The sequence below is a fragment of the Phaseolus vulgaris genome, chromosome 11 (genome assembly GCF_000499845.2).
Source record: "Phaseolus vulgaris cultivar G19833 chromosome 11, P. vulgaris v2.0, whole genome shotgun sequence".
Lineage (NCBI taxonomy): Eukaryota > Viridiplantae > Streptophyta > Magnoliopsida > Fabales > Fabaceae > Phaseolus > Phaseolus vulgaris.
In genome coordinates this window covers 921372-949026 of record NC_023749.2, presented here as the reverse complement: position 1 = coordinate 949026, position 27655 = coordinate 921372, and the positions used below count along the sequence as shown (strand labels likewise).

The 27655-nt window shown below is 31.2% G+C and overlaps 2 protein-coding genes across 3 annotated transcripts; one reads left to right on the top strand and one right to left on the bottom strand.

The window, feature by feature from the left end:
- Positions 1–5192: 5192 nt before the first annotated feature.
- LOC137828069 (subtilisin-like protease SBT3.9) lies at positions 5193–10333 on the top strand. The gene is made up of 10 exons (XM_068634489.1): positions 5193–5514; positions 5605–5696; positions 5801–5898; positions 5990–6145; positions 6355–7025; positions 7890–7981; positions 8066–8308; positions 8388–8502; positions 8848–9040; positions 9522–10333. The coding sequence occupies exons 1-10, from the start codon at positions 5404–5406 to the stop codon at positions 10076–10078; spliced, it is 2328 nt and encodes a 775-aa protein (XP_068490590.1). The 5' UTR covers positions 5193–5403; the 3' UTR covers positions 10079–10333.
- Positions 10334–11578: 1245 nt separating this feature from the next.
- On the bottom strand, positions 11579–26814 carry LOC137836180 (bifunctional aspartokinase/homoserine dehydrogenase 2, chloroplastic-like). Of its 2 annotated transcripts, none has more exons than XM_068645044.1 (18): positions 26457–26814; positions 24463–24527; positions 24002–24376; positions 23527–23615; positions 23138–23441; positions 22909–22961; positions 22611–22825; positions 22381–22468; positions 22181–22294; positions 19117–19215; positions 18830–19024; positions 17298–17380; positions 16635–16860; positions 14735–14880; positions 13749–13884; positions 13020–13103; positions 12842–12934; positions 11579–12057 (listed from the first exon to the last, which is right to left on the bottom strand). In XM_068645044.1, the coding sequence occupies exons 1-18, from the start codon at positions 26594–26596 to the stop codon at positions 11812–11814; spliced, it is 2751 nt and encodes a 916-aa protein (XP_068501145.1). In that variant the 5' UTR covers positions 26597–26814; the 3' UTR covers positions 11579–11811. The 2 variants fall into 2 exon arrangements, with proteins under 2 accessions (XP_068501145.1, XP_068501137.1); XM_068645036.1 differs by lacking the exon at positions 26457–26814 and adding an exon at positions 24888–25138.
- Positions 26815–27655: the final 841 nt, after the last annotated feature.

The following is a 27655-nucleotide window of genomic DNA, read 5'->3' as shown; positions in this document are numbered from 1 at the left end:
AAAAGAGAGAACACATAAATGCCCTATAAAGTACACTACATGTTTCAAAAAGAGAAAAGAGAAAACAAGAAGATGAAGTTTGAAGCTGAAACTATTAGGGTATCCAAAAGAAGACTAATGGGCAAGGACATGGGTGCCCTTCTCAAAGAAGGTAGAGGAAGGTTTTACATTCTTAGAAGATGCATCATTATGCTTCTATGCTCCCATGATTAGTGAGTGTTTACAAGTTTTGTTCATATTAATATACTCCTTTTATACTATAAATTTGTATACCATTCTCTACTTAAGAGAAGGAAAGTTGTTCTAGTTCACATCAAATCAAACTACAACTAATTGCTTTCTTTTGTATATTATCTCTTTCAACTCTTTTCCTCTTCTTCTTCTTCTCCAAAACTCAAGTAATCTATTATATATGTATATGTATTTCATGGTGATCACTGTTATTCTCTCTTTTTTCTCTAAATGGAACTCATTGATCCTAAGTTAATTTCTGACTAAACACTTAGGTACTATAATGGTGAATCTATTTGTGGCATAAAGAATGAGATGAAGAAGGTTTTGCTGTGAAAATGATGATCTTAGTTTCACTAAGCTGTTATTTATGTACCTTAACTCTCTCTATATATATGAATACCTTTCCCAATTTTTCAATGCATTTTGATCACTGACTAACAAGAAATTTTTCAGTAGCAGCGAGTCAGTGACTAATCAATAACAGAAGCAGCTTTTAGATTCCAAAGGAAGTAATTAAATAATGGAAATAACTTTGTTGTTGTTGAGAAATATGTTCGTTGGAAATATCACATAACTATAACATTTTATAATATATAAATAAATTATTAAAGATAAAAAAATTTATACTAAGTGATTCAAATTTTGTTTTTTAAGTTAATTTTGTAAATAAATGGATGCAAATCTTATCTTCTAACTTAAAAAAAATTAAAATTTTGTGTAACTAATTTTTAGTTTTGTTGAAGAGGTAGTAGTAATATATATGTTAAACCATACTTATCAATTAGATTTGGTTTAATTTGATAATTTTAAAGAGGATTTGGTAGCCAAAACCAAAATATAGTTATGAAAAATGAAAGTAAGAAATGGTTTGATGTGTTGTTGTGATTGCATAACCCAAAAGGAAGGAAGAATGTGGGGTGAAGGACTATCTCACCCAATATAGATATCAAACTTTTTTCACCTTTTCATGCTTTTTGTCTGCCAAAAGAAAAAAGAGAGATGGGGTAAAGAGGAAATAATTAATACACACAAAATGAGAAAATCCAAAATTATATTCCCCTTCCTAAAAAGAGAAATTTAAATTCAATATTTTTTTTATCTATTTCTTTGTATTCTTCTTGCTCAGAGAAAATAGTAGAGCTTATAAGCTTTAATTTTCACTCTTGAAAAAAAAAGAAAGTGGAAATGATTAAGACTTCTCCTACTATGGCACAATTAATATGTATTCATAACAATTTGGGAAGTCATCACACATTTTCGGAAAAGTAATGTACCCACATTTTTATGTAAGATCTATAAATATAAAATTAAAAATTTTATTTATTTATTTAATACTTTTCACTCACTTATTTAGTCAAATATCTTAAAGTTCTTACTTACACAATGTAGTTAGACCATTACTCAATTTTTAACAATAAAACTCAATAACCCTTCACAAAAGAAGTCAATTTCTTCTTATAGCTGGAACATCCACTTCAAATGGTTCCAATGTAAGAACAAGACTAATTATAAATTACATAAACATGTGTTTAATGAAACTCGTGGAATATTAAGAAAATTATATGCATATATATAAACAGTGAACTTAACTAGTTATTATTTCATTAGGCTAAAGGCCAACATGAAACTTTTTTTATCGTGTTTTGAGTACTCTGAACAAAGAAACCATCATACAAAATGTAAAAATATTATTTATAGTGTCACAATACACTAGATATGTTATAAATGGAATTTTAAGCATCTAGTATTGCAAGTAATTTTCTATAAATGCATATACTTATTATCTACATGCTTTTAGTCCAACAACAAAGTTCAATTTTGAGCTCACTAATTAAATTGTGAAATCACATAATTCTAGGTGTTGGACTTTTTTTTTCTAACAAAACTAAACGTGACAATAAGAATCAATCAAGAAAATAACATTACAAAGGTGAAAGATGGTTATTTTATAGTAAGCAAGTAAAAGAAAATGCCCTAATTCTAATAAAATTAATGCAAATGTGACCTTTAATGCACACAAAATATGGACCTAAATTTTTTAATTTTTTTTATAAAAGCTTTCATGTTAGGTATCACTAATCTAAAATCAAATATCACATAAAGAAAAAATTTGAAATTCAAAATTAAAAAATAAAATCAAACTAAATCTTTTGTTTATAGAAAATTATATATGGAGGTGCTATTCCTTTGTATATGCATTCCATGCTTCATTTGCAATGCTTTTCTTGTCTTGAAATTAAGATTCTTGGGCTTTTAGGCTTCTTTGCATCTTCTCCATTGTCTATTTTTTTTTTCATTTAACCAAAATTATATACATGTAAAGAAGCTTCAAAAAAATCCATCTAAGCCTAATTACTAAGTACACCTCTCTTACAAATATATACTATGCCAAACAATACAAAATAAAGAAGAAAGAGAAATATAAGAGAAATGTTTTATTGAGTAAGAAACACTTACATACTTATAATAATCCTTCAAGAAATAATATCTTATTAATAATTTTTTTTTATCATTCGTGCAGTTATAGTGTGATCTATCTTAGTTCTTTATACATACTTGAGAGGATGAAGAACTTGTTTTTACTGAAATTTGGTTAATAATACTTTAAATGAAACAAACTAAATTCTTGTGTATTTAACTCTATTCCCTTTTACTGTTTTACTTTTATTTTGGTTCTTTATAATATTTGTGTGTTAAACGTTTTCTATTTTTCAATTATTGGATTAATTTCACACCAACTTACGTAAAGAATAAAATTTAATAATTTTTTTATAAAACATTTTTCATTGTTGAGACTTTTAAAAACATAAATGAATTAATTAAAAAACTCATCATAATTGATCTTATTATTCAATTATTTATAAGTTTTTTTTGGTAATATGTGATGTATTTAATAAAAGATCAAAATAAAACTTAGATACGATGAAAGATTGTAGTTATGATATTATTATATGTAAGTTTTTTCCTTTGATTTGGAGAAAATGTGAAAGATATTTTCATAAACTAGTTGAATTAGAAAATGTTATATCCAGCTGGAAAATCACCTTTTATATATATAAAGTCATTATTTGACATAAACTTTTTCTGTCATAAGCAAACCAATTAAATATAAACAAATTTCACTTATCAATGTTACTATTCTCAAAATTAAAAAAAAATTAAGTGGTATTCATATAGTAAAAGAGAGAAGCACAATATAATAAGTATTTTGATACAAAATGAAAAACAAGATAACATAATATTAAATAATAATAACTGTTTAACGTTACTCTTTCTCTTTCTTATTTTGTTTAAAAAAAATGAAGCTGTATTTCTATTTATTGTTTTATATATTATTTTATATGTTTCATTAGTGAATTTCATGATCACATAACATCTTATCTATGTAGCACCGGATTCGGATACTGACACGACACAAACACGGATAATCTCTAAAATATAGGATACGAGGACACAAATCTATATATTATATAATTTTGAATTATATAAATTGAAAATAAATATTTATGTTCAAAAGTATGTTTGAGATTCTTTTGGGAACATGAAATTTTTTTTCATGACAGGTTCAAAAGAATTTGTTCTTTATTTTTATAATCATAATAAAAATTTATACAATAAATTTGAGTTTTTAATTGTATTTATACCTTTTAAAATTGTGTTAGAACCATGCTAAATTTTTTAAAAATTCAACAAATATTTTTTAAATTGAACACTTCACTAATAAATGTTCTACGAATGTCGACACCGATACGTGTATCCGACACGGATACGTCATTTAAGAGAAGTGTCTGAGCCTCATAGATCCCTATAGGTATAAAGAAGACTATTAGGACCACACCATAATACTCTCTTTAATACGTATTTTGTTGTTGATTAAAATATATTGATAAGTGTAAAACTAATAGATAATCTCCTTAAAAAATTAATAAAATCTACTACAAATTGTAATTATTTTTTATGAAAAGTTTAGTCAATTAACATAATTTATATACAGTTCCTTGAGTATTTTAGTGTTACTTTTTATGAGTTTCATTGAGTATATGTTAATATTTAATATAGACTTTTATTACAGATAAAATCATATTTTGAAATCTTCATTTTCTTTTGTCCTTTTACTTTTCCATTAGAAAAAATCTGGCATGGTACAGGTCCAGAGGCAGTGATAGCTAGTAAAAAACAGTAAAAGCAAAAAAGTTCAGAAAAAGAAAAAGGTTTCAATGATAGTGGGATGATCATGGCTTTTGGGACTACATAATAAAATCCTTATATTAAAAAAAAATAGATATAACATTTTAAAAATAATGTACCATTTTGATTAATATTTCCAACATTTATCGGTAGAATTAAGTATATACACTACCAATGATTACATTACAAAAGCTTATTCATTTAAAAAATTGATTCCAAATTTATGTATCATAAAATTGTTTCAGAACCCAAATTAAATAAAAATATAGTTGAATTATAATATATAAATAAATTACAAATATGGTTTCACTAAATTAGTTTTCTAAAATTACATTAAATTTAAAGGTTACTTTTATAAATAGTATTGAAATCTAACAATCTTACCCTATCAAATCAATGTTTGTGAATTTGAAATAGACAAAAAAAACTTCCCTTTTCCCTTTTCCCTTAACTTAACAAACAGTTCCTGAGAAATATTTATATTAATCTAAAGATTCTTTCTTCTGAGTTTGATTTGACATCTTTTTTTCAATTTAGTTATATGTGACAAAACACAAGAGATGTTACATCACATGAACATTTATTACATTGACCAAAATTAGTAATATTAGAGTAAAACAAATTGATGGAATGGCACCATTCAAAACCACTTTATATTACTATTTTAATTATATTATTTTATATTTTAATACAAATTATTAAAATAAGTTGTAAAGTGGGAGTGTTTTGTTTGATATGATATGATATGATATGAAAGAAACATTTTTATTATGCATATTTTTCATCAGAATAAGCATAAAAATGACAAAGTGCTCTGCACAAAAGGAAAGGACCCAGCTTCTTTTATTTTCAAAAAAGTTATATTTTATGCATCATTACATACTAAGAATGCAGCTTTATGAAGCACACAAGAACTTGCAACAACTTTGTGTTGTTTTTATGCATTTGGAAACCCTTTGAAACTCTCCTTAGTATTTGATAATGGAAACCAATTCAAGAAACTGGAGATGGGAAAGAATGGCCCAATTGCTTGCAGCTTCTGCTCTTCTTTTACTGCAAAACTCTGTGGCAATTTCTGCAGATACAAGCTCTGTGAGTGCAACTCAAGTTTCTAATTCTACTTTAGTATACATGTTCATACATATATGAATGCATAGTATCTGAATAAATGCTTCTTTCTAGGTGCACATTGTATACATGGGAGATAAGATACATCAAAATCCACAACTTACTAAAAAGTATCACAACAAAATGTTATCCTCACTTCTAGGAAGGTATGGTTCGTGGCATTCACACACTCCTTTTCCCATTATCTTGTGATACTTCAATGAAGATCAATAAATAAAGTAACTGCAAGTGTTTTCTTTTTGTTCTGAAGCAAAGAAGCTGCAAAGAGTTCAATTCTTTACAGCTACAAGCATGGTTTTTCAGGGTTTGCTGCAAGATTGACAAAACATCAAGCAGAAGCAATAGCAAGTATGATCCTTGCATTAATTATGATGATGATTGTTGTTTAACCCATCTCAGAACCTTTTAAAAGTTATATAATTTGTACCATGTAATGCAGAGTTTCCTGGGGTAGTTTCTGTCATTCCAAATGGCATTCACAAACTCCACACAACCAGAAGCTGGGACTTCATTGGGATCCATCATTCCACTTCTAAATCTGCTTTGTCTAACAGCAACTTGGGTGAAGGAGCCATCATAGGTGTAATTGATACAGGTAGTTAAAACCTTAAATTTAGAAACTATTTATCAATGATAAAAAACTAATTTAGAAATCAACAACTTTTAGTTTCTAAAATAATTTCTAAGTAACTGATTAGTCTCTAGAAATTGGTTTTTATTTAATGATTTTCTAATATTGAACTAAACACTAAGCAGACATTGCAATGTAGTTATGTAACCAATGAGAATTGTGGTTTCTTGAAGGCATTTGGCCAGAGTCTGCAAGTTTCAATGATGAAGGAATGGGACAAATCCCATCAAGGTGGAAAGGAGTTTGTCAAGTGGGAGAGCACTTCAACTCCACCAATTGTAACAAGAAGATAATAGGTGCAAGATGGTTTCTGAAAGGAATAACTGATCAGACTAAGAAGCTTCTTCATGGAAACAACACCAATGAATATCTCTCAGCAAGAGATGCTATTGGCCATGGCACTCACACAGCTTCCACAGCAGCTGGAAACTTTGTTGGAAATGCAAACTACAGAGGACTTGCTTCTGGTTTAGCCAGAGGAGGAGCACCTTTGGCTCACTTAGCCATCTACAAGGCTTGCTGGAACTTTCCAATTGGAGATTGCACTGATGCTGATATCCTGAAAGCTTTTGACAAGGCTATTTATGATGGTGTTGATGTTTTAACTGTTTCTCTTGGCTTTTCCATTCCCTTGTTCTCATATGTTGATCAACGTGATGTAATAGCAATTGGTTCTTTTCATGCAACTGCTAAGGGAATCACAGTTGTTTGTTCTGCTGGAAATTCTGGTCCTCTCTCTCAAACCATTACAAATACTGCACCATGGATCATCACAGTTGGAGCTACCACCATAGATAGGGCCTTTCCAGCTGCCATCACTCTTGGAAATAACCTCACTGTGTGGGTATGCTGCAACTATTTTCAAATCAAATTGGTGAAATATGCTGATACCTTTATACATGGTTTGGACTTTTGGTTCTATAGAAAAAAGTTACACTAATTTTAGTTTCTGCAAAATTATAGGACAGATCTGACACAAACACCAATAAATTATGAGTTACATTCAACCCAAAATCTTGAAACAATAAATTTTTATCTCTTTTCTTATATATATTATTATTCATACAACTTGTTCGAGACTGAATATACCCTATCCATGTCCTCACTTATTCAGATGTCCCAGAAGGTGGGAAGGTAGGTATCAGTAGAAATACTTCTATGCTCAAGTCAATGAAAGTTGACTTTATGACTTAGTATTAGAATCAACAGTAACATTCTCTCCGTCTTGAGGCCCCTTCTATTTATACTGTTTTATTGGACTTTTTCTAGACAAAAGGATTACCTAGCCCAATGACCGTTTAACCATGCTTTACAATCCCTAATAAGAATTAACACTCTTATCCGTTTGTTAGGATACAGGCACACCGTTAGTTCAGTCATCTGGTAACTCGAACGCTGCCGGTCTGTCGGTATTGTTACAAAATGACCTTCACCTTCCCAGTCATGCTTTTGACTCTTCGTTCATCGATCCTAGAGATAACAATTATACTCCCTACGAATTTTTAACCAATGTGGATTCTAACTCATACTTGGCTACAAATAGTTACCTATGATAAATTCATTGATCTCTACTTGAGTTATATCAACAGTGATTTATAATGGGCTAATAGTGCAAATTTTTACACTGTAGTGCATAGAAATTAACTCACCTGAAGTCATATTTATGGGAATTAAAAGTATATTTGAACCTGTGATTATTGCTATATAGGGACAGTCCATTGATACTGGAAAACATAATCTTGAATCTGTTGGGCTCACATATTCTGAACGTATTGCTCTGGACTCATCAGAGAATTTGGCGTGAGAACTCCCTTCAGTTTTACCATTTCTTCTATGTTGCATTCTTGTAAATTATGTATTTACTGTTTGTGTCTTCCTTTCAAGCAAGGCTTGCCAATCTGGAAGTCTAAATGCAACTATGGCAGCAGGCAAAATTGTTCTATGCTTTTCTGTATCAGATCAACAGGACATTGTTTCTGCATCACTTGCAGTGAAAGAAGCTGGAGGAGTTGGACTAGTATATGCACAATATCATGAAGATGGCCTCAATCAATGTGGTTTGTTTCCATGTATCAAGGTAGATTATGAAACGGGGACACAGATATTAACCTATATTAGACGATCAAGGTGAGCTAACATGCACAAACTGATGATGACATTGGCTTCTAAAATGTTCATTTTGGTTAATATTATGCATATCTGAAAGGTTTCCAACAGCAAGCCTGAGTTTTCCCACGACTGTTATTGGAAAATGGGCATCACCACGAGTTGCTTCTTTCTCGTCTAGAGGACCCAGTAGCATGTCTCCCACAGTGCTAAAGGTATATATCTGGACCTCAACTTACATGCCTGACTTATTTTTAATCAAACCAGATTTTTTTTTCAGAAACTATGAGATATGAGACTCGGATATGAGACTCGGACACATTGTGTCAGACACATATATCAGATATTGATATTTATATGATACTTGTATGATACGTATCGGTGAAGTGTCAAATTCAATGAATATTTATTGAATTTCTATAAGTATATCTGTATCTGTGTCCGTGTCGCACAAATACTAAGAAACTTGCCATGTAAACAAATAACTATTGCTCTTACTCCACTTTTAATTCCATGATATCATCATTAACCTGAACTTGGGGGATGATTCATGGAGGTAGCCTGATATAGGTGCTCCAGGTGTGGACATTTTGGCTGCATTTCCTTCGAAAGGAACTACAAAGAACAGTGGATTTGCATTCTTGTCTGGAACTTCAATGTCTTGTCCTCACGTGGCAGGAATAGCAGCTCTCATGAAATCCAAGAACCCAACTTGGTCACCTGCAGCCATAAGATCAGCTCTGGTAACAACAGGTGAGTGACTCACTAAAAAAAAATATTAAATAAAAACTAAATTTATAAACTAAAATAATTGGTTAGATTATATTAGATGTTATTTTATAAATTAAAAAAATTATTAATTTGTAAAGTAGTTTTTATTATTAACACAAATAATAAAAATAATATCTAATTTAGTTAATATAGGGACCAATTATTTTTTATCTCTAACTTTGATTATTATTTAATGATTTTTTTAAGTAAAAATCAATAGATATTAAAAATTTAATAATGATACATTGAGAATCCACATTTTTTATATATATTTATTTCATACATCAAAGTTATATACAACTCTCAGGATTAAAGTATCATTTTCTTTAAAAATTACATCTTTACATATAATCTCCAAATTAACCATTAGAAAAATGATACATTGATAACTTGATGATTGCTTAACTATTATTGAACTAACATATCATTGCTCTAACTATTATTGAACTAAAAAATTATGCAGCATATCAAACTGGAACAGATGGAAATGTTATATCAGAAGAGGGTTCTACACACAAAGCAGCAGACCCTTTTGACATTGGTGGTGGACACATGGATCCCAACAAAGCAATGGATCCAGGACTCATATATGACACAACCACAGAGGATTATGTCCAATTCCTCTGTTCCATGGGTCACAGTAGTGCATCCATTGGCAAAGTGAGCAACACCACCACAAGTTGTAAGAAAGAAAAGCACCAAGAATTGAACCTCAACCTTCCTTCCATATCAGTTCCAAACTTGAAGAACACTGCAACAGTAATGAGAAGAGTGACAAATGTTGGGAACATAACTGCTGTCTACAAAGCTCTAGTGAAGGTTCCATTTGGCATAAAAGTGAGAGTTGAACCTCAAACTTTGAGTTTCAACTCAGATACACGCGTGCTTAGCTTCAATGTCAGTTTTTTGTGCACTCAGAAGTTTCATGGAGATTACAGATTTGGTAGCTTGACATGGACAGATGGGAAGCATTTTGTGAGGAGCCCGATTGTTGTGAGGAGCATGCAGTTTGAATCTTGAGTGGATGTTACGTGAAGAAATATTAATACACAATTTGTTGTTTGGAGAGACTAAACACAGCACATTCTTTATGTGAGCACATGCAGCATAGATATTCTGAGGAAACAGAACTCGATCCTCATGGAATACACTGTCCCATGTTAAGATTAAAAACGTTTCTTGAGATTGCTACTAACATTTATATATGTTCTCGTAAAAAAGGGAACTTTTCACCGGATGAAGAATAATTGACTTCGTTTTGGTCATTCAGTGTTACCTTCACTTCTTCTCTTCTAACTCCTTAGGACGCATTCTATTCTTCTCTTTAGGATACTTGCAAAAAATAGTCCGACAATCAAATAAATGTTTAATATTCGGTCTAATAAATACATAAAAATAAAATAATGTACATTTCTTTTAGTTGTTGTTGGATTGAGATTAATATATAAATCGTGATTAAAACGTAAATTTTCATATAATTTAATCTTATTATTCATTCTTTAATCTTAATACATTTTAAACATGTTTGTCAAGAGTAAAACATCTCAAAACTAATTGTCCAATATAGCTTTAAAATGAAATTTTGAAGAGCAAATGTGAATAGTAGACTATTTAAACATGCAACATTTCATACATAGCTTTAAAGGTAAATTTAAGAGTGAATCAAATTATCTAAAGAAAAATTATGGTTACTAAGCAAAAAGAGATTTCATCACATGCATCAAGCAACGGTCGTATTCTTGAAGCATATAAGTGAAAAATGTTAAACATTTGTGTTCTTCACCTTCTCAATTTACCACCTTGTGACAATTCTTATCATATCCTTCCTCTGAGAGTTATTCGTGTTACCATTTGCTACGTGTGATTGTTTTAAAGAGATGAATAACTTTTTCCATTATTTATCTTTTTTTTCTTCTTTTTTATTTTATACATTACAATAATATTTTTGAGATTCAAAATACTAAAATTTCAAATTATAATTAAAATTAAAATGTAAAATAGTATAAAAAATGAAAAAAAAAATTGTTATCTATTTAAAAATAAAAAAGAATGAAATAGTTATAAAAAAAATTACACTATCTCTTTATTTAACCTTTTTTCAATATGAAAAGTTTAACAACCTTGCATAAAGATATGTTTAACAATTATAGAAAAACAAAAGGCAACAAAACTAATGTAAACCAATTTAGTTCAAATTTTATATTAAATTAAAATAAAACCCAAACGAGTTTGAGTGTTATATTGAACATGACTTCCTAATAAAAAAACAACCATGTGGAATCCTAAACGCCCCTAATATTTCATGTCTATAATAAAATGAAATAATAATTTTAAATCAATTTAAAACCTTATTCTACTTTCTAAAATAATTAAATCAATGATAAAACACTATTAGTTACAAAAATAGTACATTAAAACAATAGGGAACACATTCATGATCATTTGCTTCTATTAAGAATTTCGTGTATTATAAAAATTAACTAAAATGTAGCTTCCTGTTTAAAACAAGAAAATAGAACATAAAATAAACATTTCTCTTTTTCATGATATTTCTGCTAATTTCCATTTCCTTTACATACAACTCACAGTGAAGGTTAATGCAATTCTGCTCCATTCCCTTATTAATGTTCCAAAGAAAAGATAGAAAATAAAGAGAGACTAACATAATTATTAAGTTTTAAGAAGCAATCTACTAAGCAAATCAAGATAAGCAGATAGATCATACAAAATTATGGTTGCAGGTTGAGGCTTCTTTAAGATGGAGCACCAAGATATGAAGCAAGACGTAGAATATCAGAAAATATTCCACCAGCTGTGACTTGAGCACCAGCTCCTGGGCCACGAACTATCATAGGCTGATCCTTATACCTTCTTGTTGTAAATGCAATGATATTATCCGATCCTGATAATTGTGCAAATGGATGATCCTTCTTGTATCTTCGCAGCTCTACCACTCCTTTTCTATTAATCACATCCACCACTCCCACATATCTCAACACCTTCAGAGTTCAAATATAACAATCTCAGAGTTATGTTGAGGGGCATGAAAAATGTATGAACTTTTGATTAAGGACATAATATATAGACGAGAGACGAGAGATGAGAGATGAGAGATGTATGTACTATATACCACTACAAGAAAATCATTAAATAGTAATAAAATTTAGAGACAACACATTAGTCATTATATTGACTAAATTAGATACTGATTTATAGACTAAAAAATTATTGATATCTAGTGTGGTTTCTATTATTAATAAAATATTATAAAATGGTTTCTAAATTGATATCTAAATTAGTTACTACTACTTTAGATTCTAAATTAGTCTCTATTTTTTAGAGACTAATTTAGAACATAAATAGTTAATAGTTAAAACCTTGGTAGCTAATATCAATTTCAAAACTATTTTATAAATTTTTATTAATAATATAAACTATTTTAAATATCAATAATTTTTTAATTTATAAAATAGTCTCTAATCTAGTCAATAGATTAATTAATTATTTTGGTATCTAAAATTAGTTTCTATTACATAAATCTATGGTCTTACTTTTTTAAATGAAATCAAGGTAAATATGCAAATGAGTGTTACTTTGTTTCCACCTCATGCGCTATGCAAAATTAAAACATACAAGATATAATTACCTGTACAACCCTTTGAAAATAAAAAAATAAAAAGAAAATATAGTAGCAATTTTTCTAATTTGTAAAACTTTTCACAAACAACAAATACTAAAATATTTGTGCATGAATTATGCATGGTTAAAGCAGTTAATACTCACTTCCCCAGCATTCTCTGCATCTTTTTGTTTCTTTGTGAAGTCCTGATCAAATTTTGGTAGATCTTGCATAAACTCCTGAGCTGATGCACAAACCTGCACCGATTCATCAAAACAGTTGTAAATCAAAATGGTCACACTAAAACTAAAAACTGCATAATCAATAGAAATTATTTCTTACTTGTAGTGGTTCTGGCACAAGGCTTTCAACTGAAATATTAGATAGTTCTAGCTTTAATCCAGATTCCCTGGCAAGAATTATAACCTGTAGAGTCAAAGTAGCTTCATGATGTTGAATTTAAATGGCCACTTCCAGGATTACATGAAGCATAAAAATGCTATCATTAACCAAGATTCACATTGTAGTTAATGGTTAAATATGACTATCACATTAAATAGGCAAATGTGATATTTTATTACATCAAATAGAGAAATATCTTAGCAAATATTTGTCATTATTAATCATTGATCTTGTTTCTTATTATTGTATTGTATGTCTTTTTCTTCATAAATAAGAAAAGTCATGTGTACACAACACAATTAAAAACAATCCTTTCAATATGATATCATTTGGGTAAATATACCCCAATAACACTTTTTCTTTTCGTCAACCGATGTGCCCTCCAATTAGCAATAGTATCAATCTCATTCCCTTCTTGAAATCATTCATAAAGATAACAATTTTCATTTTTGGTTCATCAAGGGATATGCTTACATGTTTCTGTCTCATGTAGCAACAATATTGGACTTTCATAATACTTCACATATTTGTACCAATGAAGTATTTAAGAGTATTGGTATAGCATACATGTCACGTGATACAAATTAAAGAATGGGGGCTTTATACACAGCATAAAGGAATTAATTAACATTTGACAACAAAATTTGATAAACATATACCACACTGTACCTTTCGAGCAACATCTGTTCCAGACAGATCATCCCTTGGATCTGGCTCAGTATAACCAGCTTCCTTTGCTTCAGCAACTACCTCACTAAAAGCCCGGCCATCTTTGAAGTTATTAAATATGTAACTCAAAGTCCCACTGCAGAGCCAGAAGCAATACTTACAGTGAATGGTAAATGAATAATGCCTCTAGACATTGATTATGCACAAAATACGATCTAAGTTCTGACAGAATTAAAAAATCAATTTTGCTGATACAATAGGGTAGTTCATTTCTGTAAGGGATGCATGCACTCCTCAGTGCAAGAGTTGATGACATTGAATAGTTTTGCTGTGGAGGCACATGCAAGGAAGGCACCACAATACATACCTGTTCTGAGGAAGACTCCTCCACAAGTTTCTTTGGGTGAAATGTAACACAGATGGTGCTGCAGAGGGGACACCAGGAAGAGCATGGTGTGGTGGAATTTTTAGAGACTATAGATCTTCTATAATTGGATGATTCATGGCTTTTCTGGGAGTTTAGAATATGGAAATGACTTTTTTTCTAAAGAACAAACTATGGATTGAGTGTGACTCAGTTAACTCCTAGGGTTAATGTTGGTGGGATAACATAGCTGGATTTATTTCTCCAGAAACTTTTACGAATATGTTTGAGTTACCATGTTATAGATTTGTTGCTAAATAGTGGGTTTGGTTTGGTTTAGTCCCTCCACGATCTTGTATTATTTTCTTTTGTTTTAATGTGATTTTGAGATATTGCAGATGATTGATGTTGTTAGTGGTGCCAAGATAATTGGGATGGCAAACAACTTAGTGATACTTTTTGCACCTCTATTCTAGTTAAAACAGTGTTTTAATTTGTTTTTGTGTTAAGAGTAAGAAAATTGCAAGGGATTGGACAAAATGAGACAATGCAAGACTTCAGAATTTGACAGTCCATACAAATATTTTGCTGGAAAAAAAAGGAATAACACATCAAAAAATACCTAAATATGCCTTCAATTTGCAATATTCTGTCTCCAGTTTCAAGGAGGCCACGTAAAGTGCTGACAATGGGAAGACCAGCCCCAACCGTAGCTTCATAGAAGTAGTGTGTGTAGGATTGCCTTTGAAGAGCTCTTAACCTCAAATACTGGATGTAGAGAACAAAGGTATGAAAAATCTCCAGAGATAGTAAGTAAGTAGACTACAAAGTAACCATCATTACAAACAGTATATGTACTAGCAAAAGCTGCCTAAGCTTAAAGAAAGAAAGCACTTCAAGAATTACCAAAAAAAAAACTATTAAAACATATAATCAAAGTAGTTCAACCACCAGAACATGATCCCAACCCATTGCCTACTGTTGTTTTCTGTAGCAGTTTTATTGTAAAAGTTGAGCATAGACATTAAGAACTATACAATGAACATCACACAGTGTAAAAGTAATATTTTTTTTTTCAAAATTCCAATTAAAGATGACAAGAAAAGACATTGCAGATTGCTTTACAGCCAGATTTAATTGTCACATGTTATACTTATAAAGCTTTACATTTTACTGTCAGTAACTACTCTAATTTTCCATTTCATAGAATAAGATCCGGTTAGAACACTTGTGCAACTCGTTATCAGAGTTCAGTGAAAACTGGTTTAGAGTGAAAAAATGAGTGAGAAAATTGTTTTAATCTGAAACTATGTGAGTCTTTATAAACTGAGTTCGACTCAAAATAAAACTGAGAAACTTGCCTGGTACAAAGTCTTATATTGTAAAAGCCTACATAGTCTTGTAATAGCTTACTTTGTCTTAGAAAGTATATTTTAAGTCTAATTCAAACTCATAAAACCAACTTGGTGAGATTTACACTATATATTATAAGTCAATCATATCTCTAGTAAAAGTGGAATCTCCAACACACTCCTTCATGGCGAAAATTAGACATCACAAACATGGAACAAGATATTTGTGAATGGTTCGATAATAGGTGGTAGGATAGATCTAACAAACATCACTAGGATTGACTTTATACTATCTTAGAAAGTGAATTTAGTTGAGATAAATAAAAGAGACTACATTTGATAGAGCTTAATCACTCCTCATATGTTCTCATTCATATTGATAGAATTCCGATACAATGAGTAGAGGGAAGAGCAAATCAAAACTACAGTCCTAGTCCTAGGTACAACTCCTGGGTACAGCATATAACAGTTTTCCAATAGAACTACTTTCTACCTATATTTAATCCCTATTCCAACATATTTTAAGTCTAACTCAACCTTACAAAATTAGCTTGAACAGTGTTGCAAAGTGAGGTTTACACCATTTATATATTATAATTTAGAAATATATTTAGTAAATTTAAGATCTCCAACACTCTTACAATAACCAGCCTATCACTTTGATAATTAGCCAAACTGAATATGCTGGATGACTCAGCTAATAATAGAGTATGTGACTGAATATTACCTTGTATTGATATAGCTTATGTTGGACAGCAAAACAGCACTTAATCTGATATTAGCAAATAAAAATGGTGGCAAAAAAAAATATTTTGGTTTTGAAAAATGAAAAGAAAAATAAAACGACAGCTTCCAGTCAATGGATATATGACTAAAATGATAGAAATAACAATGAAAGCAGCCTATCCAGATTCCTTAATATTGCTTGTGGTCTAGCCAAAAAAAATCATAAACAAGAAATTCACTTTTCCTTTAAATGATTTATTCTCTAACTAAAAAAACAAAAAAATAGAAAATAATTAAATCCAAATTGGAATTTCAGTATCCAGCAGTGTACTTGCAGAAAACATTGGCTTGTACTTAGTAGTGTCAAAATCATACAGCATTGATTACACCAGATAAGTCAATAACAGACGCTACCCATCCCAAAGACAACGTGCACTTCTTTACCTGCTCAAGTGGTCCTGAATTTGCTTTCTTGTTAGGAGTAATTACGTGTATTCCTTTGCGCAACCACTCATAGTAATAGCCAGCAATGACAGAGTCAGCTGTGCAGTCGACTAGTGCTGTGTTGGGTATAAAATGATTTCCATGTACATGTTGAACAAATTTTTCCAAATCAGCCGCTTCTCCTTTTTCCTCTCTAAGTTCTCTCCATATAGCTAAGTCAATGCCCCTGCAAAGAGCAATAACAGTATATAATGATTGAACAAAAACAAACTTAGTCAATAATAATGCACAGATAAAAGGTAAAAGACAAAAGAGGTCCATCTCTAAGATTTATAATACTTCTTTAAGAACAATAAAACAAACACGTGATAATAGAACAATATTTGTGTGAAATTTACACAACTTCATTTTGGGTGAAACTGCATATGTCCACTTGCTCATGAAATTTCATTCAACCTTTTCTTTCCTTCTAATGATAATTTTCTTTTATTTAAATAAGAATGCATAAATGATATATGAAAACCAAAAAAGCTTTCCAAAAAAGATAAAAAGAGAGATGTAAAGTGAAGTTAGCTTACTCACATAAAGACACTCTTGGCTGTACAGGCAAGAAAGTGTAATGAGCATTCAAAAAGCTATTTCAGTCAGAATGATTCAACTTACGCATCACTAAGCAGCATTGACTTTGAACCAAGTATGCCCATTACACGCAAATCAATGTTGAATTCTTCTTTCAGGGTTGAGGCCTGCATTAAAAGTTGTCAGGTAAATTTGCCACATATTTCAATTCCAGTATGCTAATATGATAAAATAAAGACACGCCACTTAAACAAATAAGATGAATGGAAGACAGTGTATTCAACCTATACAGTTGGGCTTTTATCGATGTATATATAAGATACAAAGAAGAGGCAAGGCACTTTTCTAAAACCCTAACCCTAAAGTTGGGGTACACACAAAGGAAAAATTAATGAAAATAACATTACATTTCAACTCTCCTCCTCAAGCTAGAGCATATAGATCATATGCACCAAGCTTGGAACATATAAACTTAATCCTCAGTCCTATTAGAGATTTAGTCAGAATGTCTGCAAGTTGTTCATTAGAGCTGGCAAACTCTAAAATCTTTGGACAACAGTATCTCTTTAACAAAATGACAATCAAACTTTATATTTTTAATTCTCTCAAGAAAGACCGGATTGGAGACAATATTAAGAGCTTCCCGGTTGTCACAATACAACTTCATCTATTCATTTTCACGAAATTTCAATTCTTGAAGGAGTTGTTTAATCCACACAAGTTCGCATGTAGTTAGGGCTATAGATCTATATTCAGTTTCTACATTAGATCGAGCAATAACACTTTATTTCTTACTTTTCCAAGATAAAAGGTTCCCTCCAAGATATACACAGTATTCTATCGAAGATCTCCTGCCAATGGGACAATCAGCCCAATTTGCATCACAATACCTTAAGACTTTAGTATTTCCCTTGTTCTCTTACAACAATCTCTGTCTTGGGTTTCCTTATACATATTTCAGAATGTGAATCACAACATTCCAATGATCAATGTGGGGTTTTTGCATAAATTGACTCACAACTCCCACTGGATAAGAAAGATCAGGTCTTGTTATAGTGAGATAAATGAGTTTCCCAACCAATTTTCTATATCTCTCTGGGTCTGAGAAAAGTCCACCTTGGTCTCTCATTAACTTCTGACACCAGCTTGAATTTGAATGTGATGAAAAATCATTAAGTACTAGCTCAGCTGATGTATATTTTACATATATGGAAAAAGAAAGAGTACATTACAAAGAAAAATATATTGAATAACGTTCAACCCTTGGAATAGGAACACATCCAAAAAGCAGTTTTATGAAAGTTGTAAAATACAATAACAGTCATAATTTTAACAAGATCAGAATTAAATTCTTTTGAAGAATTATTTTAATCTGCAAAACTCAGATAAAATTGATGCAGCTTCAGAATAAAGCAATTACATGTTACTAAAATAAACATCGTTTCTTCCATCATAGGCATCATTTTCCTTGAATTGACGTGCAATTTTAAACTAAAAAAGTATTAGTTAATCTCATACCTAGGACAATAAAAAGGCAAAATATACACCAAAACATTGTGTTCTTTTTTAACCAAAATAATTATTCATTCATACAAAGTTGTCTACAGAAACTGCACCTGATCCCTTAGCTGGTCAAGTAGTGTACTTCCAATTAATCCAGGTCCAATAATGCCCATTGATATGGTGGTTCTTGAGAGATAAAATCTGGAATGGACAGCTCGCAAAGCCTTTATACAATCCTCTCGCTTCACAACAACAGTAATATTGTACTCAGAACAACCTTGTGCTATAGCACGGACATTTATATTGGCCTGTTCAAGAAAACAAGTTTGAACATTACACACATGAAAAATTATAACAAAAATCTCAAACATAGGCAATATCTTTATCATAATTCTCTAACCTTAGCCAATGCATTGAAAAGGGAGGCGCTAACACCAGGGGTGCTTGCCATCTTCTGGCCAACTGCAGCTAGAATGCTACAATTTGGAATAATTGCAACCTGAGGACATGATTTAGAATGCCACAAAGCATTAAAATAAACAGTTTTAAGTTTCAACATCATTCAGTCAGATATACTAATTTCATTGATAGAAATTAAATTACTAGCTCTCAAGTGTATACTTCGTGATAATATACAAACAAAAGATATAAGCACATAAATTCATGGGAGAAAAAAATGAAGCAATCCATTCAACACAAATTTCACATCCAAATATCTTACGAAGAAAATGACAGGAGCATATTTCAAGAGGCTATACATTCCTTTTGATTGACAAACAGATTTTCGCCACACTTTCAATACAAAAAAGTAGCATATCCCTAGTTAATAATAGAACTCAGAAAGAACTCAGAAAAGTATAACTATATTTGTATTGTGTAGAAATGAAAAATTAAAGGGAACATGTAACTGATTCTAACTAATTGACAGTTAGTAGTAACTAACCCTAATTAACTGAAAAGCATATTACAATGACGGAGTAATACACTCTCCCACAAGCCCAAGGTTGGTGAGAGGTGGAAGCAATCTCAAACACTTTGAGCTTGGACCTAAGCTGTAGAAACCAAGTAAGAGACAATGGCTTGGTTAGGAAACCAATCCATTGATCCTTGTATGTGGATAACTCTCTAAGGTGCTTGACAAAAACTTTTTCATGAACAAAGCGATCAATTTCCATATGCTTCAATTGGGCATGTAACACTGGATTTTGAGCTAATGAGGCAGCACTTTGGTTATCACATAAAAAAGTTGGTATAGAGTGAGCAATACGATGTTCAGTGAAGAGGGTCTAAAACCCATAAAATTATGCAATGGCAATAACAACACTCCAATATTGCAACAACTTGATTGTAACACCACCATGAGATAAGATTGACAAGATAAATAAATGACTGCACTGGAAGTGGATCTCAATCATCAAGGTCAAAAACACATTCAGCATTGCAGAAGATCGATAAAGAGAAGGGTGTCACAGAGGCAGGGTGAAATGCAAACCACAGTCTAAAGATCTTGAGGTATTGAAGGATTCATTTGATTGCAACTCCAGGAGACTCAAAAGAAGTAGCCATAAATTGACATACTTTGTTGACTGCAAAGCTGAGTTCAGGGCAAGCTATGGATGGTACCGTACTGCAAGGCACAAACCACAGACCTGTAAAAAGAGGGATCAAGGACAAGACCAGCACTAGAGTTGGACAATTTGCAAACTTAAGTCATTGGAGAGGAGATGGGCTTGGCATCAAGCATAGTTGCCTTGGTTAAGAGGTTGTGAATATACTTGCTTTGAGTGAGTAGCATAGAGTACCTAATTGATTGAGGCTAAACACAGAATCTAGCTGCTGATTGATTAACAATAACAATAGGTGGAGAGCTCATAGGTGGAGAGCTGCCTACATAAAAGTTAGGTTGTTGTATTCTTGACAGCTAAATCTAGATTGAATGTTAATGACACAAGTGCAGTGAACATATTCTTTTATCTCCCCAATTTCCCTGAATCATCTCTATTTTGTTTTGTTCTCTCTTCCCCTCTTTTTTCTGTCACTACTAAGTCCTATATCAGTTTCTTTATTAGAAAATGGTATATTACGATACCAAAATTATTGAAAGGATTGTAGTAACTGCGTATTATTGAAAGGATTGTTTGTAACTGTGTGTTGTGTAGACACGAGTATTCTTATTTACAATAAAGAAGAGATACATTAATAAGGAACAAAATCAATATTTAATAATGGGAAATATTTGTTAAGATACGTCCTTATCAAATCATATCACATCTCTCTATTTAATGTAATATTTAAATTATATCTCTAATATAATCAAATCTCTTCTCTAACATTGCCCCTTAAGTTGGAGCATATGTATCATATGTCACAAGCTTGTCAGCCATTGGTTGCAGGAGTTGATAAAGTAAATAATGACAAGATATCTTTAGCGCTCCCACAAGCTGGAATATATGTATCATATGAGTCAAGCTTGTTACAAACATTGGATGGTAGGGAAGCTGCCAAAGAGCAAAAAATGCTTGGAGATCATTGTTATTGCTAGCAAGCAAAAGAATACTTGAAAAGTGTGGTGGCTGCCAGAGAGCACAAAGACTCAAAGTGTGGCAGCTGCCGGAGAGCAAAAAAATTGCTCAAAGCACGTGAGCTGCCGAGTAGCAACTAATGCTCGGAGAGTGCAGTGACTGTCGGGGAGCAAGAACGGTAATAATACTCTAATACCATATTGAAATGATTATTTGTGTGTGTTGTGTACACATATGAGTATTTTTATTTACAATGAAGAAGGGATACGATAATAAGGAATGAAATCAACATTTAATAATGGGAAATATTCAATAAGATATTTCACTATTGAATCGTATCATATCTCTCTATTTACCGTAATATTTAATTATATCTCCAATATAATCAAATCATATCTTTAACACAAGTAAAAGTCTCATGGTGTGATGGATGGCCAAATTTTAAATGCCAAAGACGCTGGGAACTAGGAGATATAAAAACATTTGAAGCTTAGAATTATTACATGAAGGAGAAAGAAAAAAGAACTGGCAGGAGGATGGCATCAGCTGAAGGCATTTATGCCAGAAATAATAGTCTTTCCTAGTCCCAATTATTAATATCTGCATCACTGATATTTGCTTCCACTGTCCTAGACCATAATAAGTGGTGTGTAACTTGCATATTTATTTTAACCATAATATGCGGATATTGTTAATTATAAGATTAATAGAAAAATTATAAACACTTACACAACAATGAAAACAAATCATATAGAAAAGAAAATATGGCACTTCAGTCTTTATCCTCTTAAGCAAATCAAGATAATGGCATTCAAATGTGTTCATGCAGTTTTAAAATCTACAAAATGTAAAATGAGAAATCTTCGGTCAGACATCACTCAAGTGAGTGAGGTCAGTTAAACAGAAACATGCATTTTTATTTTAAAAGAGTTGGATTAGCACCTGAGAAAGACGCCCATTATCCAAAGCTTGTCGAAATCTTGATTGCAATGCCTCAGCAACAGCTTTTACTTCTTTCTCAGGGACAGCAAAGCATACAGAATGCTCACTACTAGCCTACACAATTGCTGTTAATGATGAATGCAATTTCTTATATATCAATGTGGATAACGAGAAGAGGTGCATGGAAGTTAGAAGTGCACCTGAGATATCATTATAACATTAGCTCCAACATCTTTTACCGCACCAAAAATAGCACTGGCTGTACCTGGAACACCAGCCATTCCAGTTCTGCAAAAAATGCATTAGAGAAAAACTCATTGTAATCTATAACTGGTTACATAAAACCTTAAATAAAAATAAATAATCAAGCAGAAAAAACTGCCAACTATTAGTCATCATGTAACACGACAGCAATTCACGAATAACTCACCCCTCAACATTTACAAGTGCCAAGTTGTCTATGGTTGCAAATCCTTTGACATAATTTTGCAGGTTCTGTATATCTTCATGATCATTAACAGAAGGGTGGCAGATCTTTGTTCCAGGAGCAGAAAGGTTGAAAATGTTCCTTATCATAATGGGTATGCCATATCTCATTACAGGAATAATTGTTCGGGGATGCAAGACATTTGCACCAAAATAAGACTGTACAACAGACATTTCCAAAGTTAATATCCTTAATTTTTATGAGTCAAAGGAGCACTGAGGCTCTACAGTATTCAACTCACCATTTCCCATGCCTCTTGATAAGACAATGTCTTCAAAATCACAGCCTCGCTAACTGCAGAAGATGTCATGGTTTATATTTTAATCAAAACATTATGTTATAGCACTCAAACAATAAGACAGAAAAATCAACTTCAACAAGTCAGCTAGAACTCCATTTGGTTACTATAAACCAATTCTCACAATGCATTTAATCCTCAACTCAGACACAAAGTAAGTAGCGTCACAAACCTTTTCTGGGATCAGCGCTATACACACCATCCACATCTGTCCAAATTGTGACTTGACGAGCCCTAAATAGAGCACCCATAATTGCTGCTGAGAAGTCACTTCCATCTCTCTTCAATGTGGTAGGAATGTTTTGAGGTGTGCTTGCAATGAATCCAGTAGCAATGATTACCTTACATGGATTCAAAGAGTACCATTTTTCCAGTCTTTGCTCAGACTCCAAATAGTCAGGATCAACTTGATTAGAACCAGAAGGATTTACAATAATGACATCCCTTGTATCCATCCATTTGCAATCAATCCCACTCTATAGAACCATAAGAAAAGCAAGTTGCAATAAGCCAAATTTAGATAAAGGGGATAAGCATGTGTTTCTAATTAAAACATCATACCTTTCTAATAACTAGAGACAACATCTGAGCAGACCATAATTCCCCATGTCCCACAACAAAATCTGTAAAGGACTCTGTTGCATGACCAGCTGCAAGATATTAAGAATGCTAGTCAGGCTTAGAATGCAACTCCTTAGCTCAAATTCATTTAAGCAACCATGAAGACACCTTTTCCACAATGAATGGAAAACTAAAAAGGCGTCCATTGTGGAAAAGATGCTTAAAGAGATATCACACACACAAATTATGTGAAAGGTGATTGAGCATAAATAAGAGAAATGACTAGAATTGCAAATAATTAATTTGGATTTGTGTCAATAAGGTTTTTATTGACTTGAAAGAAAAAAAGGAAGCACATCATGAGTGCAAGGAAGCAAAGTGTTGACATGTACAAACACAGAAAATTAATAGAACTTTGTGCCAAATATACAGATGGAAGAAAGAGACTATTAAAGAGAGAGTTTATGATTATAACCTATGTATATTGCTCGAAGCATCGCCTTCAGATTACTAATATCATTCTGCAACTTAGACAAGAAACTAGCAAGATTATCTCCCTCAAGAATGTCATGTGCAGTTGCACTATGCTTCTCCGAAACAGCATCCAATGAAGATAGATAAGACTCATCGCGTGATTGAGCCTTGTGAATAAGGGCATACATCATATCTGTCACCTTTGACATTGCAGAGACAACCACTAATTTTCTCTCAGAATCATCTTTAACAATTATTTCTGCAACATTCTTTATTCTCTGTGAGGTTCCCACACAGGTTCCACCAAATTTGTGCACAGACCAGGTTTCTCCTTTGGGAGGTAGCTTTTCCTCTAAAGCCACATTTGATGTAACATCTGCTAGTAAAAAGCATAAAAATCAAAAACATTTGCAAATGCCTCTTTCAAAACACAAAGCACTATTCCATCATAAAAGTTTCAACCAGTAAATGAAGCGCATATTGTGCTGTCTGGTGTTTTTCTTCTCTGTGGTAAAGTAAGACCCTTCCTGGTAGAAAAACCATTTCAGATAGCATAACATAAAAATCCAACTAAAATCAGGAAGAAACATCATTTAAAAGCATGCATGCTACCACAATTCAGAAAATAGTATATGATCTGCAATGGATAACAAACAAAAAGATGTATGCAGAACAACAAGCATTTAACAGATTATTGAACAGCGTAACTTGTTAATTTGCTCTTATATGCTCTGCGATGGATAACAAACAAAAAGATGTATGTAGAACAACAAGCATTTAACAGATTATTGAACAGCGTAACTTGTTAATTTTCTCTTGGCATTCAAATATTCAAACTGAAGAAATTTAAAATTCTGAATTCAACTGAAAAGCTTATTATTAATCACATTAACAGAAGGAAATGGGAGGAGCGCGAGCTGAAGAAAGGGCGGCATTGAGATTGGAAGAGCTTGTGGCGAGGGTAGAGCGAAGTCCGAGAGGGCGAAATGCCGGAAAAGTTAGTTACGGCGGCAGAAAAGGACGCCATGGGTGGCTGCAGACCCTAACACAAACAGACCCCGGGACAGTGTTTCCACTGCCAAATTATTTAAAAATATAAACCCTAAAGATCCTAATGCAAATAGACTAGTGGAGAGTGTTTGTAAGAGATTAAGGTAAAAATATTTATATTTTTACAAGAACAATTATAATAATAAGAAAAGTTATTTTAACTGGCTGAAAATTTATTTTACAAAATTACTAGTTTTACGAGCTTTTGTAAAATTGTATTATTTTAGTGCAATCTAAATTTAGTATAAATTTACATCTTTAGATAAACTTACAAAATTTATTAACATATATAATCACTATTATATTATCATTAAATAAAAATTAATTTTAAAAAATAATAATTAATTATTATATTGATTAAATTATATATTATTTTATAAATTAAAAAAGTTATTTATATATAAATTAATATCTAATTAGTTATCAAAATTATAACTAACAATTATCTAATTAACTATGGATATTATAATTTAGACAACTCCTAATTAAATACTTATAATTAATTAGATACTAATTTATTAATAATAAAAATTAATTTAGATATTTAATATTTTTTTATGAGTTTTATTTTCATTTTAATTTATAAAATAAATTTATAATTTTTTATATTATTATAAACTTGTAATGTATATAGCTATGAAGTTCGGACATTTCTCTTAAATGGTGTGTCGGTGTTGGATACTTGTATCGGACACCGACACTCGTATGACACTTGTAGGACACGTATTCGTGAAGTGTCCAATTCAAAATGTATTTGTTGGATTTCTGATAATTGTAGTACGCATCTAACACAATTTTAAAAAGAAAAAATACATTAATTTTCTAAAAACTCAAACTTATTTTATAAATTTTTATTATGATTGTAAAATTAAGAAACAAATCATTTTGAATCAGTCCTGAAAAACATCTTTCTACTCCAAAAAATAATCAGAAACATACTTGCGCACATAAATCTTTATTGTCAATTTATATAATTCATAATTATATAATATATAGATCCATTGTCTCGTATTCTATATTTTAAAAATTATACGTATCTTCGTATTTATTTCTCTACTATCAGTAATGCTACCTAAGTACTACCTATGTATAGATTCTAATTGTATACATTCTTAGCTTAATAATCACATCAAGTTGTTACTCTCTCTCCTCTAATTTTCATGTTGAGAGCAAAAGAAGAAATATTGAAAACAGTAAAATTAGATCATCCAATTCCGGAATAGTGCAGTATAACAGCAGAAGAAGAAAAGTTGGTGGGTGTTGTATGAGCTGTTCAACAGAGAGAGAGAGAAAATTGAAAGCACTAAACTACAAAAGCACTATAATCATCTGATGCAACAGCGAGTGTGAAAACAATAGAGAAAACAGAGTTGAATCGATAAAGCCAGTGGTTGAAAGGCACTTACAGAAGGAAATGGAAAGGGCGTGAGAGGAAGAAGGAGCCGCAGCATTCAGATTGGAAGAGCTTGTGCCGGCGAGAGGAGAGCAAAGTTTGAGTCGGCGAAATGCCGGAAAAGTTAGCTACGGCGGCGGAGAAGGATGTCATCGGTGGCCGGAGAGTGAAAAGGATTAAGAAACTAAACTCCTAAAAGAAATTTATATAAAAAAAAATACAAGAATCAATCTAAATACATTAACTTTTTTTTCTTAAATTCTAACATTTTTTATCTCTCAAATTCTTACCCTTTCACTTCACGGTTCAATTCAAACAAATATTATTTTTGTTTTCTCCAACCATCACTTATTTGTACCCTTTTATTTATTTCAAAATGATCACTTTACTTTTTTATTTTATAACAACCATGATTTTCGAAGTAATTTGCCATTTGGGATAACAATTTGAGTTTCAAATGGATTAAATCTACCTTTTTCAAATTAAATGAAATACATTTTAAATGTCACAATTAAAAAAAAAAATCCATTAACAAATTCAGATTGTACAATAAAAATAATATTTTAAAATAATTGGAATAAAAAATTTCATAAACTATTTCTAAAACACTTAAATACAAAATTATAATTTTAGATTTGAGAGTTAATTTTATCACTCCACTATTATAATAATAATTATTATTTAATTATAAATTAGAGTATATCTTTTTAGTAAGATTTATAGAAAGGACATTGATTATAACCTCGTGATATATGGTCAATATTTTACAATTTTTATAATTATTCACAATATATTTTAAAAATATATAAATTTTATAATAATAGCAATTTTACATCATAATATAGAACTAACCATATATTTCACATGTTTTATAAATATTATAATTAAGTTCTTTATGAGTTAACCTTCTATAGAAATTTTTTTGAACATCTCTTACTTAACAAGTTATGCTTCTACTCATACAATAGGTACATGTATAAAAATACGTAAAAGAGTTAAGTCTTAAATATTAATCTTAATACATAACGTACGATACAAACAATGACATATCTTGACCTCTAACCATAGTAATGAAGCATATGATTTGACTCATAATCATAAACTTAATCTAACTTAATGACACATATGAATTTATATTCTATTTTTTTCCGATCATCCACTATGAACATCAAAAACTACTTGGAAAGTGATATATAGTTGAGTATTTATCAT